At 34.2% G+C, this 20,053-nt stretch overlaps 1 protein-coding gene across 2 annotated transcripts in view; it reads left to right on the top strand.

The window, feature by feature from the left end:
- LOC137633317 (sodium/mannose cotransporter SLC5A10-like) overlaps nt 1-18,355 on the top strand; it is a 197,107-nt gene extending 178,752 nt beyond the window's left edge. For both annotated transcript variants that reach the window (XM_068365555.1, XM_068365554.1), the window contains exons 11-15: nt 179-298; nt 975-1,070; nt 1,387-1,498; nt 11,687-11,775; nt 12,183-18,355. In XM_068365555.1, the coding sequence (XP_068221656.1) occupies nt 179-298; nt 975-1,070; nt 1,387-1,498; nt 11,687-11,775; nt 12,183-12,398 (633 nt within the window). In that variant the 3' untranslated portion in view covers nt 12,399-18,355. The remainder of the gene's footprint in view (nt 1-178; nt 299-974; nt 1,071-1,386; nt 1,499-11,686; nt 11,776-12,182) is intronic.
- The last annotated feature ends 1,698 nt before the right edge of the window (nt 18,356-20,053 follow it).

Raw genomic sequence — 20,053 nt, 5'->3', positions numbered from 1 at the left:
ATAAATTCATCCTTAGATACTGACATCTTACTTGCCTGTTAATTCATTTTATGTGTTTGGATGGTAGCATCCCACTTTTTATGGAGAGGTTACATGCTTCAAGTACCTTTTTCAAAATGACAAAAGATTGTTGGTTATTTACGTGGCCTAAAGTAATAATTATACACTTTTATTTTAGGGTGCATTTTGGGGCTTGATGTCCGGTTTTACAGTTGGCATAACTCGTATGGCCTTCGATTTTTATTATGGAGAACCACATTGTTATGAAGAAGATAATAGACCATTCTTTATAAGAAAGGTAAGTTAATCATCTGCAATTTTACCAAGTTTCTGTAACTATTAACTGACAAATTTATCCTTGTTTTTAAAGAGCATTTATTCATACAAAATGTAAGTTAATTATGAACACAGGGACCTCTGGATAGGAATTTTGGAAATTAAGATTACTGCATTTTTTACTATGGGAACGTCTATATTTTATGTTTCAAATAGTTTTATAATAAAATAAGTTTCTGTTAATGCTAAAAAGTCCCTTCTGTTTATTCGTGGAAACGCACCCAGTCCTATACACAACCATTTTCTGAACTGGATACATATTTATTTTTTCTTAAAAAAAAATAGAATTTTGATAATGGAATTAGTTATTTCTGTACTCGCCTATCGTTGGAATACAGTACTGTACTGTACTGTGCATGATCCACACTGACTAGTGACGTGAGGAGGCTGTTGAACTAATTTCAACTTCGAGCTGAAAGACAATATTGTTTCCTAATGTGGTAATAGTGCCCTACACCACCATATGATCCCAGTACTCCACTGAGGGGTAGGGCTATTACAAGGAAAGAAAGCAGGCAATTTTTTTAGTGTAAGTTTAGATGTCATCATTTAACCAGTTTTGAAAGAGAAGCAATATGAATGCTAGTTAGGAATAAAAATAATTAATTTTATTGAAATTTAATTTTTTTTTCCAACAGATTCACTTCATGTACTTTGCAACTTTACTTTTCTGGATAACTGTTATTGTAGCTGTAGTAGTGACACTCTTGACAAAACCTTTGGAAAAGTGGATGGTGAGTTAATGAAAAAGATTTTGTTTAGAATGATTGTATTTCTTGGCAGGATGCATTTTGAACTTTGCACTTCTTATTTGATATGAGACAACCTTAAAGGCCCATTGTTGCTAATATTTAGCTTTACAATTGTGTACCATTTTAATTTGATATTACACCATAAGAAATAACATAATTTCTCTTATTCACATGCAAATTACTATTTTTGTGATTTGATATAATGATTTTAAATTTCTGCTGTATGAGTTATTATCATTGATGCATTTGTGTACTCTTGTCGCAAAGAGGGTAAATTAGATTTATTTTTCTTCAACAGCTGATTCGAACAACATTTTTCACAAGATATGACCGGAGTAAAAGGGAGGATGATGGGGAAATGACAGACTGGATAGAAAATAGATTGCTGCAAGAAAAAAATCAAGAAGAAGGTAGTATTTTTGGAATTTCAGTTTTGATTACTGTACCGTATATTTCCTTACATAAGATGACCTTTAAATCTCAAAATTCACCCCTGAAATTTGAAAGTTTTTTTTTAAAAATTCCATTCTAAAAAATCCAACCATGAATTCTAAGTGATGTTCAAGAGTAGGTAAGCTTCAGCCTCGGTACCATAACTATTGGCATACCTGAAATGACTCCCATTATGAAATAAACATAATAAGTATTCACAAGATAATTTCCAAATTTATTCAAAACATCTTGGAAATAAATATTGCAGACGTACCAATATGTTATGGACTACCGTAATTTTCATACAGTATGCTAAAAGTTATTACAGTACTGTTGTACTTTTAGTTATCACTTGGATGTGTAAATGTGTTCATTGTGATTGGCTTGGAAACATACAGAAAACAGTGGATTTCCTCTTTAGGCAATGTGTGTAGGAAAACCTGATTTAAAATCTGCTTTATTTCTTTTATTTTAAATTTCTATGGCTACAGTAAGTAAAACAAAATTTGCAATAAAATCATCTTTACAATACTAATGTCTGGTAATATACCTGTTGTTGCAAAAGCTACTCTATACTCATATGGTTTTGTAATTTACCAGTCGTCTTATAAGTAAATTCATTAAAGTTTGCACAAATTTTTAACCCCGTCATATCTAAAAGTTGTCTTATAAGGGGAAATATATGGTATATATTTTTGAGGCCTACTTGCCTATAAATGATTCTACTGATTTATATATAAAAAATAATTTAGGTTTGTGGCCCCCCTTACACTTAATTCTGATAATTAGAATGTATATATTGCTACTTTTCATGGGGGTGCTTTATTTTTAAAAAAACATTCATTTACAGTATTATATTTAGACACATACATGTAAACATTTCTTATTTGGTAGAACTTACCAAAAGATATATATGCTGTATTTACTTGAAACATTTGATTGTTGGAGTGGAGCACTTTTACCTTTAAAAATTTCCTTTTTTTCAAACACTGGAATTAATTTCTGGGTTAAATCTAATTATGTTAATGTGGCAGCATATTTGAAATTATTTCAGTTCAAATTGCTTAGATTTTCAGATTTGATGAAAAGATACGAGGGTCTTCAATTGGAGTTTACATTTGAAGCCCTAGTGAGGTATGAGATTGAAATGTTAACCTCGCAAAAATGCTTAGCTGAGAATTTTTAGTAAGTTCAGATCAGTGAATTCCAATTTTTTTTCCTTTTTTGTTTTCTTGTAATTTATTTTGAGGATTTTCTTGATGCAGCATCTAACACTAATGACACAAGCGTTAAGGATGTTGATACTGATTCAGTGGCCTCTTTTGTCTTTGTTGGTGATTTCAATGCTCACCATAGGGAGCGGTTAAGTTCTGTTTATCCTACCAATCAACATGGCTTAAGAGCTTTAGACTTTGCCTCTGAATCCAGCTGTGAGCAAGTCATAAGTGAAGTTAAGTTCTGTTTCTCCTACCGATCGGCATGGCTTAAGAGTGTTAAACTTTGCCTCTGAATCAGGCTGTGAGCAAATCATAAGTGAAGCTACTCACAAGTCTGCAAACCGCTTGGACCTCTTATACATTGACTCCCCTGGCATTATAACAGGTAAGGTTGGTTCTCCAGTCGTGACATCTGATCATGCCTCGATTTCATTAGTAGAGAAGACTGAGCAGCCTGTCCCTGATGTATCATACTCTTGTAAGATTTATATGAAATCTCAAGCAGACTGGAATTGGATTTTGCATGATCTTTTGGGGTTGAATTGGTCACACATTTATAGTAATGTTGATCCTGTTGTCCCTTTGAATGAGAATCTAGTCAACATAATTGATAGGCGTATCCCTTCTCGTGTGCTAAGGTACCGTGTTAAGGACACACCATGGTTCAATGATGATTGTAGACGTGCTTATTTGGAGAAGCAGGAGGCCTATCATCTTTGGAAGGGTAACAGATCAGATTTGACTTGGAATATGTATGCTCAGCTTAGAGCCTTTTCTTAGAGAGTTTATGCTTCAACTGAAAAGGAATACAATCTAACCATGAAAGAAACCCATTCTGGTACAACCCAGGAACATAAGTGGTGGGTTACCCTCAAATCTGCACTCTTTGGTGTAGATGCAATAGTTCCTCCATTACTTAAACCAGATGGCTCAGTCACTCAGTGTCCAAAAAAAAAGGCAACCCTTTTGGCTGATTTGTTGGACAGTAAGCAGAGTAATGAAAAACTTGAACTTCCTCATTCCTGTTTTCCTGAGGCTAAACCAACTAGTTTAGCTTTTTGATCTTATGAATTTAAAGCTCTCTTGGGGGACCTTGATGCTTATGGAGGTGTAGACCCCAATGATATTTTTCCTTTTTTTTTTTATAAAGACTGCAGATTTCTTATCTTCAAAGTTATCTGTTATTGTGCGCAAGTTAGGAAGAAGAGGTGCTTTTAGCACTTGTTTGAGAATGGTAATTGTTACTCCACTATGTAAATGTGTTTATGGTAGCTCAAGTCCAACTGATTACTGCCCAGTTTCCATAACTCCCATATTATCTAAAGTGTTTGATTTGAACGTCTTTTGGAAAAACATCTTGATAGGTTTGCTGAAGGTAATCATCTGTTACCTAGTTTTCAATTTGGTTTTTGTAAAGGCCTTGGAGCATGTGATGCCCTTCTTACAATCTCCAATGCTGTACAGAAATACCTTGATTATGGTCAGGAAGTTCGTATGATTGGCCTTGATTTTAGTGCTGCCTTTGACTGTGTTGATCATGAGGCCCTTGTTTTCAAACTCAAACAGTTGGGAGTGGGTGGGTCGTTTCTGAGCATTATTATTAAATTTTTAAGTAATAGATCTCAAAGAGTTGCTGTTGTTGGTCACCATAGTGAGTATAGGAATGTGATATCTGGTGTTCCACAGGTTACTGTTATGGCCCATTACTTTTCAGCTTATATACACGTGACGTGTGGTTTGGCCTAGAAAACAAACTTGTTGTCTATGCAGATGATGCTACTGTATTTGCATCAATTCCATCTCCTGAATGTAGATCTGGTGTTGCTGAATCCTTTAATAGAGATCTAGCTAAAATTAGTGCATGGTGCGAATTATGGGGTATGAAGTTGAATCCTAACAAAACTCAAAGTATGATTGTAATTAGGTCAAGGACACGGGCTACCCTACATCCAGATCTCAGAATTGATAATGTTTCTTTAACTTTGTATGACTCTTTTAGAATTTTAGGTGTGATTCTCGACAGCAAATTTACTTTTGAGAAACACATTAGGTCTGTGTCTTCTTCAATTGCACAAAAGATTGGCTTATTGAGAAAGTCTTTTAAGATTTTCGGTGATCAATCTATTCTGAAGAAGTGTTTCAATTCTTTCATTCTACCTTGTTTCGAGTATTGTTCACCTGTTAGGTCTTCAGCTGCTGATTCTCATCTTAATTTGTTGGACAGGAACTTCCGGTATATTAAATTTCTTATTCTTGATCTAGATATTAATCTTTGGCACAGTCGTTCAATTAGTTCATTATGCATGTTGCATAATATTTTTCATAATTCTGACCATCCTTTACATTCGGATCTTCCTGGACAGTTTCGTCCTGTTCGTAATACTAGGTATGTAGTTAATTCTAATAGTCAAGCTTTCTCCTTCATTAGTCTCGATACTACACAGTATTCCAGAATTTTTATTCCAGACGTGACAAAGATGTGGAATGATCTTTGTAATCGGGTAGTTGAATCAGTAGAATTTCAAAAGTTCAAAGTTGTTGCAAATGTTTTTATGTTGAACAGGCTGACATAAGTCTTTATAGTTTTATATGAAATGTCTGTTTTAATGTTAATGTTTTTTTAAGTATTTAATTTTAATTTTTCATTTCTTCTTATATTGTTTATTTTTTCCGTGTTTCCTTTCCTCACTGGGCTATTTTTCCTTGTTGGAACCCATTAGCTTTGGATTTGACAGTTATTGGTTTTGGTAAAGTGGTTATGGTGGACCAAGTCCTCTGCAAAGTACAGTATAAGAGCTCGAGTTTGAGTTTTATCTAGACCCCGAAGAGGCTAGTTTACCCCAGTGTCCCCCAGAGGGGACTGTGGTCTTCTAGAGTCAGCCTTTGGCTCCTTACCTTTGGGTTAGCCAGCTAGCTAGTGTAGTGCTAAATCATGCTTCCACTAGGCAGACTTCCATCCCTCCGGATTTCAGTCCGCTTGTATCTCCTGTGGAGCCTCAATTATAGTGTAGATAGTTGAGGCATCAATCTGGTCCCTATATGGTGGCCCTACTTAAGGGCCTTCCATTCTCATAAGGTCCTGCATTCGTCCTGCTCTACCCTCACCTCAGCCTAGAAACTGCCCTACCTGAACTTTCAGGTTCTCCAGTAGGTGCCTGTTCTTGCTCAGTAACGGGATAGGAATTGGTGGATGTTGAGAAGGAAAACCTAGAGAAAAATCCGTGGCTTTGGGTCATGGTATGTGCTTGCTGGCCTTAATTGAATATTTTTTGTGTGCTAGAGTCTTCAATATTTCCTTGAATGATGTGGAATTTGAGAACAATGCTACCTTTCCTCAATCATGTTGGGATATCAAGAAACTATTCCCTAGAATTTTCCCACAGCTTACTGCCAAAGAGGTTTCACACAATTGACACAAGTATGCTCTTAAAAATCTAGCTGGAGGTGCTGGGGGAATGTCTCTTGATGACTGTCTTGTTAGATTCATCTGGGGTTGGGATAACAGTGTCAAGGCCAGAAGACCACCTTCTTAGCCAAAGTGGTAAAGATGGGTTTGTGGTGTATGGGAGATATGTTGCTAAAAGAGGCTTCCTCCTTGCCCAATAAATGCATCCCCTTCTTTGGGTCTACCCAAAGGAATTAGAGAGATACACGGAACTTAGGGGTTTCGTGCGGTATTCCTCAAAAAATGTGGGAGGCTTGCATGGACATATCCCAATCAGATGATATTCTGTCTGTACCAGAGTGAGTATCTTAGGACAGCAAAGTTTGGTTGACCAATGCACCAGCCACCTGTTGAGATACTATCTCAAGAAAGTCATTGGGTCCTTTGACTGGCTAGATAGTAATATGTACTTTGGATCCACCTGTGGTTACGACTCAATTTTCTTTTGCCTACATATACACCGAATAGTCTTGTCTATTCTTTACACATTCTTCTCTTTCCTCATACACCTGACATTGCTAAGATAATTGAAAAATTCTTCTTCATTCAAAGATTTATTTACTGTACTATAATGTAATTGTTTAGTGGCTACTTTTCACTTGATAAAGTTAGAAGAGACTTTAGCTATTGTAAGCAGGTCTTCTAGGACACTCCATAAACAAACCCTTGTTCTCTAGTCTTGGGTAATGCCATAGCATCTGTACCATGGTCTTCTACTGTCTTGAGTTAGTTCTCTTACTTGAAGGTACTCTTGGGTACGGTATTCTACTTTTATCTGATTCCTTATTTCCTATCCTCACTTCCCTGTTGGAGCCCTTGGGCTTATAGCATCCTGCTTTTCCAACTATGGTTGTAGCTTAGCTATTAATAATAATAATGATAATAGTAATATGAAATACAAATGGAGAGTTAAATACCTTTAAGTAGGCTTATATATGCTTATTATTGAACATAGACAAGTCATCTTGAAGATTTATGTAAAGTACAAATGAGGAGTTCTATACATTTATGGGTTTAATCAAGTTCTGTCCAGAATATAGACAAAACATCTAAAAAAGGGCTTTACAGAAATGTCTGACTTATGATAAATGACTGAGCCTGATATGAATGGATACTTGCATATATGAGTACCTATGCTGTTTGGAGTACAGGGCAGTAGTTCATTTAGTGAATTATCAAAAGTTTAAAAAAAAAAATTACCCAAAGTTTACCCTATTTATTTTTGCTAGGTAATTTAGATTATTATAATGAAAAGTTTTTATTTAAATGTTGTAGTGGTTTGCGGACTGTGGCCAGAGGTAGCACCCGAACTGCCTAGTGTCCGAATGCCGACCACAACCCGACGTTCACTACACAACAAATATACAACAGTGGAATACCCAAAAACCTGAGTAACAGTTCAACAGACCTGAGTACTGGGCACCACCCCTTGATTTATACTGGGCAAGGGGACCCAGCTAGAACCTGACTTACCCGTTTGCTTCTCCTCCCTTTTGCTTGCTGATCATAAGTACAAGTATAAGAACATTAGGTGAAAGGAAATATTGTTTAATTAATTACGGGACACAGTGTGGGAGGAAAGAATTATGATAAGTTACGGTACTTAAGAGATCTTAAAAAACAGTGGCTGGGGAAGGGGGGCACATTGGTGTAGGAACAGGAATGATATGCAGTGTTCATAAAACAAGAAAATAAAATTTATTTGTACAAAACTGTTAGGGTTATGTTAGCATGGACCCATCAATCCAAATAGAAAATTAAAGACAAAATTAGCATTCCTTTACATCAAACTTCAGCAACAGGGAAACAGTGATAAACAAACAGGAAATTTTCTTCCCCCAGGTGGGACACTCATAAGTGTTCCTATACAGGCCAAGTCTAAACCAAGGCACCCCTAACCGTGTATCTATTTGGGCAAGTATCAGTATGCCATCCATAAAGAACATATAACAGTGAAAAATACAGTACCACAATTTTCCCTAAATCAATACTGTTCTCATCAATCTCCCGTCCACCATTGGGATGCAAAGTCACTTAAACAGTCCTAATTTCTGAAAAGTACAGCCGCATACTATGTCGTACAGGTCTCTGCGGGCCCACCATTACAATGTCTTGAAAAGTTTGTCAACAGCACATTTGAAATCTCTCAATCTTGGAAGGGGTTTTGAATAAGTCTGAATTCATACTAAACTCAAAAGTCACCCTCTTCCTAACATCGGAATTCACTTCTTGGGCCTCTGACCAGATATGCACTTTCAATAGCTCCTGTTAACTATTTAATGTTCATGAAACACTCTCATATAGCAACACAGTAGCTTACTTCGAGTTACAAGGTATGGATATAGAACAGCATCACAAACTAGTACAGACTGATAACAGGAAATATTCTAAATTTGCTCTCCCTTATACTCCCTACTGAGTGTAGGGGCTGCTGTCAATACCTGGAAAGGAACAATAACACATTAAGACATTTTTGGAAAAAGGGGGGGCTTGAGGGATACAAAAGAAAACAAATAAAATCAAATATGTTTCATACACACAAATCCACTAAGCTTTCATAGATACAAACATATTTTATTCCATTGTCATCATATGATTATATATGAACAGAACATATATGGTATTTTCAAATATGACAGAGTTTATTACAGCTACCTGCAAAAGAACTTTAAAGCTAAAGAAAATTTTACTAATTTCCATTTTTTCCCATTTCGGCTTCATCAATCTTTTTTAAATACATTAGAGACTGTGGATACTGGGATAATTACAATTTCTGGTTCATTGGAAGGTAAATTATATTGAATGATGTTTATGAAATTTAAGGATTTGTCACCATATTAATTTCAACTCTGATCATAAATGGATTGGCCTTTTGATCAGCTGCTGTCTTATTCAGTTGCATTTTGCCTTCGATTGATGACAAGTGACTAATGATTTCTGCAGTTTGGTAGCACATTTTTTATATACAGTTCATCTTATTGCACAGACTATCTGAGAAAACAAATGCATCAGAAATTAATAGCCTGTTCATGCATGTGAACCTAAACTACAATCATGCACTCCATGCTTTATATTATAGAATAACATGTAATTGTTTCTTGACTAACTTTTTTCTTTAGGGATATAAAGGATACTATGCTTACAAGATAGAAAACCTCAATGGTTATATGTATGTTTAATGGCTAATATTTTATAAACATTAAGGCATTTAGCACAATGGAAAAAAAAGAAGAGAAAGACATCTCTCCATGTATGGAACATTCTAATGGTTAGGGAAAGTGTAAGATGAGAATGAATTTTGTAAATTGGTAGTAGAAGGGTTAGAAGCAGTACCTGAACCCTGAAATTTAATGACTAGTTATAGCTACAGAGTCAGTGGGAATTGATAGTCTCTGGAAATTATTGTCAAGTTTTCCTTTTTGTAAATTTTTCCAACAATATATTACATGTTTGTTGTGACAGTGAAGAATGTGTTAGGCATTGAAGACAGAAGTTTAGTCCATCGTATTAGTAACCGAAAAAATGTAGGTATTTTATTATCTCCCATGTGGTTTGTCCACTTCTAAGTCTCTCAGACATACCCTGTTAATATGGTAGGTCTTCCAGTTTTAAGAGTATTGAAGTCTATTACTTTAGGATGAGCTCACCCAATTTACCTTTGATTTTTAAAATTTTACAATTTTGGATACCTATCAATTGCTTTAGCACTAAAATGTAAAGGGAATTATGTAAAATGTTTGTGCTACTTTTCCCCTGAAGCTTATTATACTTTGTTTCATCGGTGCTTTATGATAACCGGTCTCTGTATTTGTTACTTAAATTTCTTGTATTTTTCTTTAATTTTATTAAGCTTCTTTGGATTAGGAGCATGTGTGCATGGTCTGGCTTTTATGCATTTTTTACTGCAGTGAATTTTACTTCTCAGGAACCAAAATTTTTTTTTCCGTTCAAATTCATTACACTCGCGTAGTGCATAGGAGTACCCATATACAGCAGTCATAAGTCCTAACTGGTAGAATAAGAGCCTTAGTACCTCTGAATATATGCCACCTGGATCCACAGATTCACAGCTGTCAACAGCCTCACTTATGTAAGATGTAATGAGTCAGTGGGGTTTGTATTTGTAATCTTATTTAGTTTGGAAAATAGGTTTGATTTCCTTTGTTTCAAAAGTTGCCGTTTGATATGTGCAAGATCCAAGAGAGCTCTTTGGTGAGAGGATTGATAAGGAATTCAAGGCTCTATTGCAAACAGGCATGAAAGTTTCTAGAATTGTAAAATAAAGCACTTAAAGGTGTGTATTTCACCTTATGATGGGTAATTATTATTTTTTTTTTTTTTTTTGTCAGATTAGCCATTTATGTGAGATATAGTGATGAGTAACCCAGAAGTCTACATCTCCAAGTATACCATGAATTTGAGATGAAAGGCAAGATTGTCTTTAGTGGGAGGATCAGGAAAAGGGGGACACTGGAATGAACTGTGTTATCCAAAGTTGTCTTTGCCTCAAATTCATCCACAAACTACAGTAATACTGTACCATATTAGATCCAAGCCTTTGGCATAGGTGATTTTATTTAAAAAGCAATGGCTATATTCACTATGCAATGGACCCTTTTCAGAAAGTGGAAGGTGTTAAAAAAGGAATCCAAAATAAACTCTGGAAATTAGTTAACTTGCTAGACATGTTACTTGATTACTGTAACCAATTCTAAATTAATAATAAACAAAACCCAAAAATGCTATAATAAAACATGGGAACCATTGCTCACTTGTGGAAAGCATATAGATAAAGGATATAAATAATGATCCAAATGAATGTTTATAGAAATGCATATCTATAATAATTAAAAAGAAATATGTATCAAGCATATTTTCAAATAAGTGTGGTTTTTATTAATACTGTTTTATTGTTAGGTGCCACATACAGACGTAGGGCTAGTTACATAGTGAATATAATCATTGCTTGTATAAAACAGGTAAATTTGAGGTTATTTTGGAATGAAAATTTTAAAACTTTTAGAGCCATAATTTAACATTTTAGAATATTTAATATTTACTAGAAAGAACGTAATTGCTTTTTTTCACCAAGCTGTTTTATTCTTTTTTTTTGCATAGCATGTTCATCTTAATTTGTTTTTAAAACCATTACAATTTTGAAAGAATATGATAGCTAAGGTTGCTCTTCAAAATACAGTAATAAGAATTATTGTTACTCTTTAATAACTTTTAAATATATATTTTTTTCATATCAGTGAGGCAAATTGGGAAAAGGGGGAAAATAGCTTGTTTAGTAATTCAATTAACTTGCTAAATTGACAGATACATTATTTTAATTTTTATCAGGAAGTGTGTTAAATTAAATAATTAATGACTGTGTTGCACTTTTTTCCCATGTCAAAAAAAATTCATCTTTTGGTACTTTTATTTTTGGAAAGGGAAAAGGGGAGATTGTTTATGACTGAATTATTCATCTTCTGCACCTTGCTATTCTTTTCTTCCAGATGATCCTAAGATATTTAGACATCAACTGCCGTGGTATCGTCAAGCTTACAACTGCATTTGTGGATTTGATGATTCTGAGAAAGCTCAGGTAATGTTACTAACAGCAGTTATATTCTTTATTTTATTTTCTTGTTATTCTTAATGATAAGTTGTTTCAATGTGTTTAGTGTGCGCATTTTTTTAAAATGATAGATTGTCTCATCACGGGAGATTTGCTGTGAAGTATTAATAGTAATTATCACAGGGAAGAAGCATTAATAAGTAAATTTTTACAAACTATCTATGAAGAATGATTTTTTCAAATTAATCTCTTACTTCATTCCAATAAGTCAAAATTGAGCAGTCGCAAGGGTATAGGCTATCCCTTTACCATTTTATTTTGGGTCAGGTTACAGAAAATTATTGTAGGAAATTCAAAAGCCATTAAGAATAAACCTACTATTATTAATGTAATTTTTAAAAATTTTCTAATGAAATATTTAATTTATCTTTCAGGAGGAAAACAATGCAATGAATGAGCATATAGCTCAGTTAACAAACCTTCATCAGGAGCCTTGGGAGAGCAGATTGCTGAATACAATGCTCATCATTATCATCATCATTACCCTTGTACTTTACACATATTTCTCCATTAATCCTTTTACTAAAGAGGAAGTGTATGACATCCAAAGGAAAAGACTTGAAGAATTAGGCTACTATGGTTTAGTATAAGTCGTCCTCGCATGTCTGGTGGACTAGTTGATGAGCCACCTAGTCTGATATCTCGTATGACGAGATCAAAGAAGGTACCTTAACATCGTGCAGTTCATCGAAGCAACACAACTTGAATTATAAGTGATAAGTCTTGAAAAGCATCTTATTTTAGACGAGATTTTATAGTTTATTGACATGTACAATAGGTCTGAGGTACAGATTGCCTTTATATTTATTGTGCTTACCTAAACAGACCAATTTGTATTATTAATGTCAATATTAATGTTATGATTGTTTTACAGTATTAGTCTTTTGAGTAGTGTTGAACTTTATTACTATTATTACTGATTTTGAAACTTACTGAAGCTATATTTTTTCATCCATGAAAATATTTACTTTATTAACGATATTAGTGTGCAGACAAGAGTCATATTTTTGTAGTGATGGTTGAGTGTTGATGTTGTAGACATTAGCCATAAAACTGCATATAATTTCATATTTAAAGTAATTTGGTAAACAGCTTTGCAGGAGTGCATATTTTTCACAAGGCACACCTTTATAAATACAGTTGCAAGTGCAGGTTTTTTCAATTAATGTATTAATGTCAATGAAGTTTTTTTTTCTGAATGACAGAATAGATAGGTAAGTAGTAATTAATTTTAAAAAGCCAATAGATTAGGACTGTAGAATCACTGGTTTATTTTAACAACATTCTTTTGCAATGTTTCATTTACAAAGAAGTGATACACAAATACATTAATTGAACATTTTAATCGCTACAATTTTTAACAACATTTCTTGGAAGTTATGGTTGAAGATTTTTTTAATTTTTGTCGCCACATTTTAAGATTTTGAGTTTTAAGTAATACAAACTTATTAGAGAAGTCTTAAATCATCGTCTTCATTATAATAAACATCATCTTCATACATTGGTAAGCATTCAGATATTGTTGTTTTTATTAGGTTTGTATTGGCAGGCATTCATTACCCTCAAATGAATCGGGATGGAATTACATTGTTATAATACTCTTTTTCTTTTCACTTTGTACAGGATTGACTTTGTAGGAAATTAGTTAAGGTTAGTGCAGTATGTTAATGACAAATGATCATGCAAAGATCTTGATAATATCCAAACGTGAACGAGATTGGTTGGGATCATTTAATTTTGCAAAGTAAGTACTATAGTTTGAATTTTGTTTAATTTCAATCAATAATTTTCTTATTTTAATATTTTCAGAATTCATGATAATTTATTTAAGACTCGTCAACCAATTTTTATAACTAAAAAGTGCTTTACAGGTGCATTGGATTAAATTTCTTCGTGACATTTTGTAGATTTATTAATTTTGGTAAGTTTTCATTTTTTATCTTAAAACAAAATTTTATTAGTATTTTTATTTCTATACGCACATGATGTTCATATTTCTTCTGCAGAACTTCAGTTTGTCGATGTTTACCCGCAAAAATGTATCTAAAGTTTTCCCTTATTTCTTTCCATTCAAAAGATACATGCCCACAGTAAAGTAATGAGACAATCTAGTGGTTGAAGGTAAATAACACGCTATGAGTTCTCATTCGGTTTCGGAGTTTAGAGAATTCCCTATTACTTAATATCACAAGACAGTGGGGAGGTGGGTGGGCTTGTAAATGAACATCAGGCGAGTATAGAAATAACAAATTTTATTAGTAAAAATCTGTTTATTTCTATGAACCTCCCTTGATGTTCATATTTCTGACTCCCAGACTGATGGAGGTGGGATGTCAGTGAAGGAAAGAGATAGGTTGACAAAAATTTGAAATGTATAACATAATGAAAATTCTAAATTCAATAGTTCTAGATTTTAATGTGGTTCATTATAGATTAGTGCGACAACATTCTCGGGTACTTGAGAGCAATGGTTCAGTTTTAAGGATCATTTCCCTTGTGTCAATAACAGATCTACCGTATTTAGAGAGATCGTGGTTCACAGTAAGCCTGAATATTGTTATATACCTGATAGATCATAGTAAAAGGGGAATGTATAAAGGTCTAGATTTTCCTGTAGCTAAAATGGTATCTCCATCTAAGTTCAGGGATCCAGAATGAGATGACAAAATACCTCTATCATTGTTTTGTCAATAGCATCTAGTATTTCCAGGCAGTCTGAGTAGTGGCCAGCCCCAACATTGTTCAACTTTACTAATCTGATATAAAATGATGTATTCAACTTGAATGGTGAAGTTGCAAACATGAGGAGAAATCCTGTTGAAGGAAAGAACATGAATATGTTTGGGTAACCCTGCCATTTCCAAACTTCTAGACATACTGACAAACAGTGCCAACCTTTTGGAAGCACTAAATTCTGCTAGCCAAAGAGTAACAAACGGTCACTAAAGACTGTTTGTTCCTCACACAAAACATATAGTGAATGATAAAAGGATCTTCCAAAAGCAATTTTTATTTCCTACTAGGCATAGGTTTATAAAAACCTTTGATGCCTCAGGCTGGCGGGAGTTTGAGCAATCTAGTAGGGAATTGGTATCTCGATTAGAGTACTGTACTTTATCCACAAAATAACCAAAATTGTAGAATAATTGTTCCTCAGAGACTTACCACTATCACAAGACCCACATTAACAGATACAACCTGACCAAACAAGCATCACCACCTCTTATCTGGAATGTGGAGGATGATCACGTACTCCTTTGGTTTCAGATGTGGTCTAGTAATAATGCACATTTGAAGATGGAGTTCAGGTCTGCCCTACCACCTCTGGTTTGTGGACTTACTTTGTATCAAAGAATATCGAATATCTACACTGAATTATGTGGACCTAACTTACTTTAGGTAATTGGTGATGGATAAATAGATTAACCATTGTATAAGTTTAAATTTTCAAACAAATCATATACAGTATATCTTTTGATACAATATATGCCGAAAGGATTCATTGGAAATCATTAAGTTCTTTGTTAGAATAATCTGAAAGGTCTTTATGCACTAAATGAAATACCAGCCTTACTCTCAATTTGGGATACAGTAATTTATGAAACTTAGTCAAAATTAAGTATGTACCTTGTAGTTTATTTGGCTTTATTAGATAGCCAATCTTAAAAACTAATTTATAATAATCTTTTTAATAATATATTTTCAAAATTTTACTGCTCTGTATTCTGAACAACTACGTACTACGGTATGTACGTAAATTGATGTGCGTTAGATAAAGAGGGTCGTTCAAGCAATTGAGACACTAAGCCTCTAGCCATTCATACAAGATACAATCAAACCAGTTTAGTGAATCTATACTGAACAAAAAGGGAACCAATAGTCTGAGGGAATCATACAAGGTGTTATGCTAACCACAAAAGAATTATAGATGTAAGAATGGCTTATTTTGTGAGCAGAGTATCTAGATTATTATTTCGGAAAATAAGGGATAAGCCGAGGTTTAATGGCACTTTACATATTGTAATGAAAGGGGACATAAGGATCAAGGTTAGCTTCTTGGTGTTTGCAAAATCTATGGGTGTAAGAGATTCATTAGAAATATGTGAATGTGATAGTTATGCTGCAGAAGGGCACAAGTAAATAAAGAATTCTAGGTTATGCAAGAGGATCTTGAACCTGGGATGTAAGTCTACCATCAAAACTGTTAGTGAATGGTGCAGTAGAACCATAAATTGCCACTTGAGCATTCAGGTTAGGGTTTGAAATGGGTAGGTTAACCCTGAAATTTGCTTTGAATATAGAACTTCTGTAAATGGATTTCTGAGCCATCCAAAAAGGTATTAATTATGTTAAATTCCAAATATAACAAAAACTAAACTAATTAGGCTTTAGTAAACACAAAGTTTAGAGTGGCAGTACTGTCATCATTCCTTCCATAAACAATGAGCCTAGAATTCTTTGATAAAAAAAGGCCTCTGAAATACTAAAGTTAATTGCAAAGGGAAGTATTTCAAGAACACTTTCTATATTCTTACCAACAAACAGCCACGAGTAAATTAGCTTGCAAACCGTACATTAAGGATTTTTGTTCATTACTGGTATTGATGGGCTCAAAAGATGCATTATATTTTATAGCAAGGTTAAGTAAATGATTAGGCTTAAACAACTCGAAGCGTCTTGTGGCTTAGACACTAAACGAAGCTAGAATTTGCAATCTAACAGATTTGGTAAATCATTAAACCATGATGTCATTCTTAGTAGAAGTGATAACCATTTAAGGACTTTTATTCTCAGCCAAATGAAGGAATTGAGAGATATATACTGTAGGTTAGTTTAGAAACGGTTGTCTCTGAGTACTCTAATGAATAAGCCTCTGCAGAACCTACTTTAAAAATGTAATAAATTAGTTATATATATCTTAAATATTTCAAATGCACTAAGTCCTAACATGCTTAGTGTTTAAAATTGGTACATTAGTTGAGGCTCATGAAAGGCTATGCCTATCGTCCAAGAGCCTCAACATTTGTAACAGCACCTCCTGAGGAATATGTGTATCTAATTTGAGAATTAAACTATTTATTATAATATACTATAGTTCTCACTAAATGAAAAAAAAAAACACTATGATATTTAAGTATTTTTATAGGCAGAATCGTAACGGTAAAAAAAATGTGCTAGAAAGTGCCTTGCTAAAGTAAACCTGTGATGAGCTTGTGGCCGAGCTTGCAAGTGAACATAAAGGCACTGTAATCGACCTAAAACAATTTAAAATAAGTGCATCTACGTTATGAAATGCCACATTCCAAATTTGAACTATATTGTGTAAGAGCATATACTTTAGTGGGGGGAAGGATTTAAGGACCCTGCTACCTACTGTCTTCTTCCTCGCAATCTAGATGTCTAATAGAGCAACTAGGAATGCCAAAATGCAAGGGTTTAGCTGTAGAAGGACTCAAGTGATTAAAGAATTCAAAACTTTACTATAGGAACTTGACTGTAAGGCACAGTGAACATTTAGAACCCTTATTGAAGGGCCACTGTTATTATGATACTAGACCTGACTATGGAAGTTAAGTTAGTATAAACAAGCGGGTAGGGAAATCAGACTTGCCGCCCACAAGAGAAGACTCGCTAGTCATTTTAGAATAATAAAGTATATTTGAAGTTAAAACCCAAAATATTCCACCAATGACTTGGCTGTTTAAGGAGTATTGGCATTTCATATTGTTATCAACTCCACGAAAAACAACCAATCTCTCTCTGTAATTCCCCTTAAAATAAAAATTGCTTTCCTCTGCCATTATGAGACTCAAACCTTTCTGGTTTCGTAACACTAATTTGAAACATCCTGTATTTCATGAAAGGAACCGTGAGATATCTTAATCCCTCTAATGGCTATTTAAAACACAGTGTATTCCCTGTGCAGAAATACTAACCAATTGAGAAGGTAAACTGACTTAAAATGTAATAAACACTTCTCAAAATTTGGAAGGAGAATACATCCTGACGAATTAGCTATGAAGGAGAAACTGAAAGGGAAACTCTTGGTATGCTACTTACCATTAACCTCTGGATTGTTTCATTACTTTACTGGAGGCATGTATCTTTTGAAAGGAAAGAAAATTAGAAACATTTTGATTTTTTGGGATAAAAATTGATAAACTAAGCTTCTGGAGTAAGGCAATATGAATATCAGGGGAGGACTAAAAATATATAGTAATTTACTCCAGATTTATGGTATTTTTTTTTCTTTTTTTTATATATAGGTACATTGTTACCCTTTTGAGAGAAAATTATGAATATAAACATTCTTACTAAAGAACAAAGCCTTTGGAAAAAAGAATTATGTTAATCTAAAATCATAGTTTCAAGATCTTGGTAGGGAATTTTCTAGACCAAGAATAGTACAGTGTATAGGAAATATTTATTTTAATGTTGTTACTGTTCTTAAGATATTTTATATTTCCTTATTTTCTTTCCCCACTTGGCTATTTTCCCTGTTGAAGCCCCTGGGCTTATAACATTCTGTGTTTCCAACTTTAATATTAATAATATTATTATTATTATTATTACTATCCAAGCTACAACCCTAGTTGGAAAAGCAAGATGCGATAAGCCCAGGGGCTCCAACAGGGAAAAATAGCCCAGTGAGGAAAGGAAATAAGGAAATAAATAAATGAAGAGAACAAATTAACAATAAAGCATTCTAAAAACAGTAACAACGTCAAAACAGACATGTCATATATAAACTATTAACAGAATCAAAAACAAATATGTCATAAATAAACTATAAAAAGACTCATGTCCGCCTGGTCAACAAAAAAGCATTTGCTCCAACTTTGAACTTTTGAAGTTCTACTGATTCAACCACCCGATTAGGAAGATCATTCCACAACTTGGTAACAGATGGAATAAAACTTCTGGAGTACTGCGTAGTATTGAGCCTCGTGATGGAGAAGGCCTGGCTATTAGAATTAACTGCCTGCCTAGTATTACGCACAGGATAGAATTGTCCAGGGAGATCTGAATGTAAAGGATGGTCAGAGTTATGAAAAATCTTATGCAACATGCATAATGAACTAATTAAACGACGGTGCCAGAGATTAATATCTAGATCAGGAATAAGAAATTTAATAGATCGTAAGTTTCTGTCCAACAAATTAAGATGAGAATCAGCAGCTGAAGACCAAACAGGAGAACAATACTCAAAACAAGGTAGAATGAAAGAATTAAAACACTTCTTCAGAATAGATTGATCACCGAAAATCTTGAAAGACTTTCTCAATAAGCCTATTTTTTGTGCAATTGAAGAAGACAGAGACCTTATATGTTTCTCAAAAGTAAATTTACTGTCGAGAATCACACCTAAAATTTTGAAAGAGTCATACATATTTAAAGAAACATTATCAATACTGAGATCCGGATGTTGAGGAGCCACCGTCCTTGATCTACTTACAATCATACTTTGAGTTTTGTTAGGATTCAACTTCATACCCCATAATTTGCACCATGCACTAATTCTAGCTAAATCTCTATTAAGGGATTCACCGACCCCAGATCTACATTCAGGGGATGGAATTGATGCAAAGAGAGTAGCATCATCAGCATATGCAACAAGTTTGTTTTCTAGGCCAAACCACATGTCATGTGTATATAGTATGAAAAGTAATGGGCCAAGAACACTACCCTGTGGAACACCGGATATCACGTTCCTATAATCACTATGGTGCCCATCAACAACAACTCTTTGAGATCTATTACTTAAAAAATTAATAATAATGCTAAGAAACAACCCACCCACTCCCAACTGTTTCAGTTTGAAAACAAGGGCCTCATGATTAACACGGTCAAAGGCAGCACTAAAATCAAGGCCAATCATACGAACTTCCCGACCACAATCAAGGGATTTCTGTACAGCATTGGAGATTGTAAGAAGGGCATCACATGCTCCAAGGCCTTTACGAAAACCAAATTGCAAACTAGGGAGTAGATGATTACCTTCAGCAAACCTATTAAGACGTTTTGCCAGAAGACGTTCAAAAACTTTAGATAATATGGGAGTTATGGAAATTGGGCGGTAATCAGTGGGACTTGAGCTACCACAAACACATTTACATAGAGGAGTAACATTACCAATTCTCCAACTAGTGCTAAAAGCTCCTCTTCTTGCTAACTTGCGCAAAATAACAGATAACTTTGGAGCTAAGAAATCTGCTGTCTTTATAAAAAACAAAGGAAAAATACC

This window comes from Palaemon carinicauda, chromosome 42, assembly GCF_036898095.1.
Source record: "Palaemon carinicauda isolate YSFRI2023 chromosome 42, ASM3689809v2, whole genome shotgun sequence".
Taxonomy (NCBI): Eukaryota; Metazoa; Arthropoda; class Malacostraca; order Decapoda; family Palaemonidae; genus Palaemon; species Palaemon carinicauda.
The sequence above is the reverse complement of the archived record's forward strand: the minus strand, read 5'-3'. Positions and strand labels throughout refer to the sequence as shown.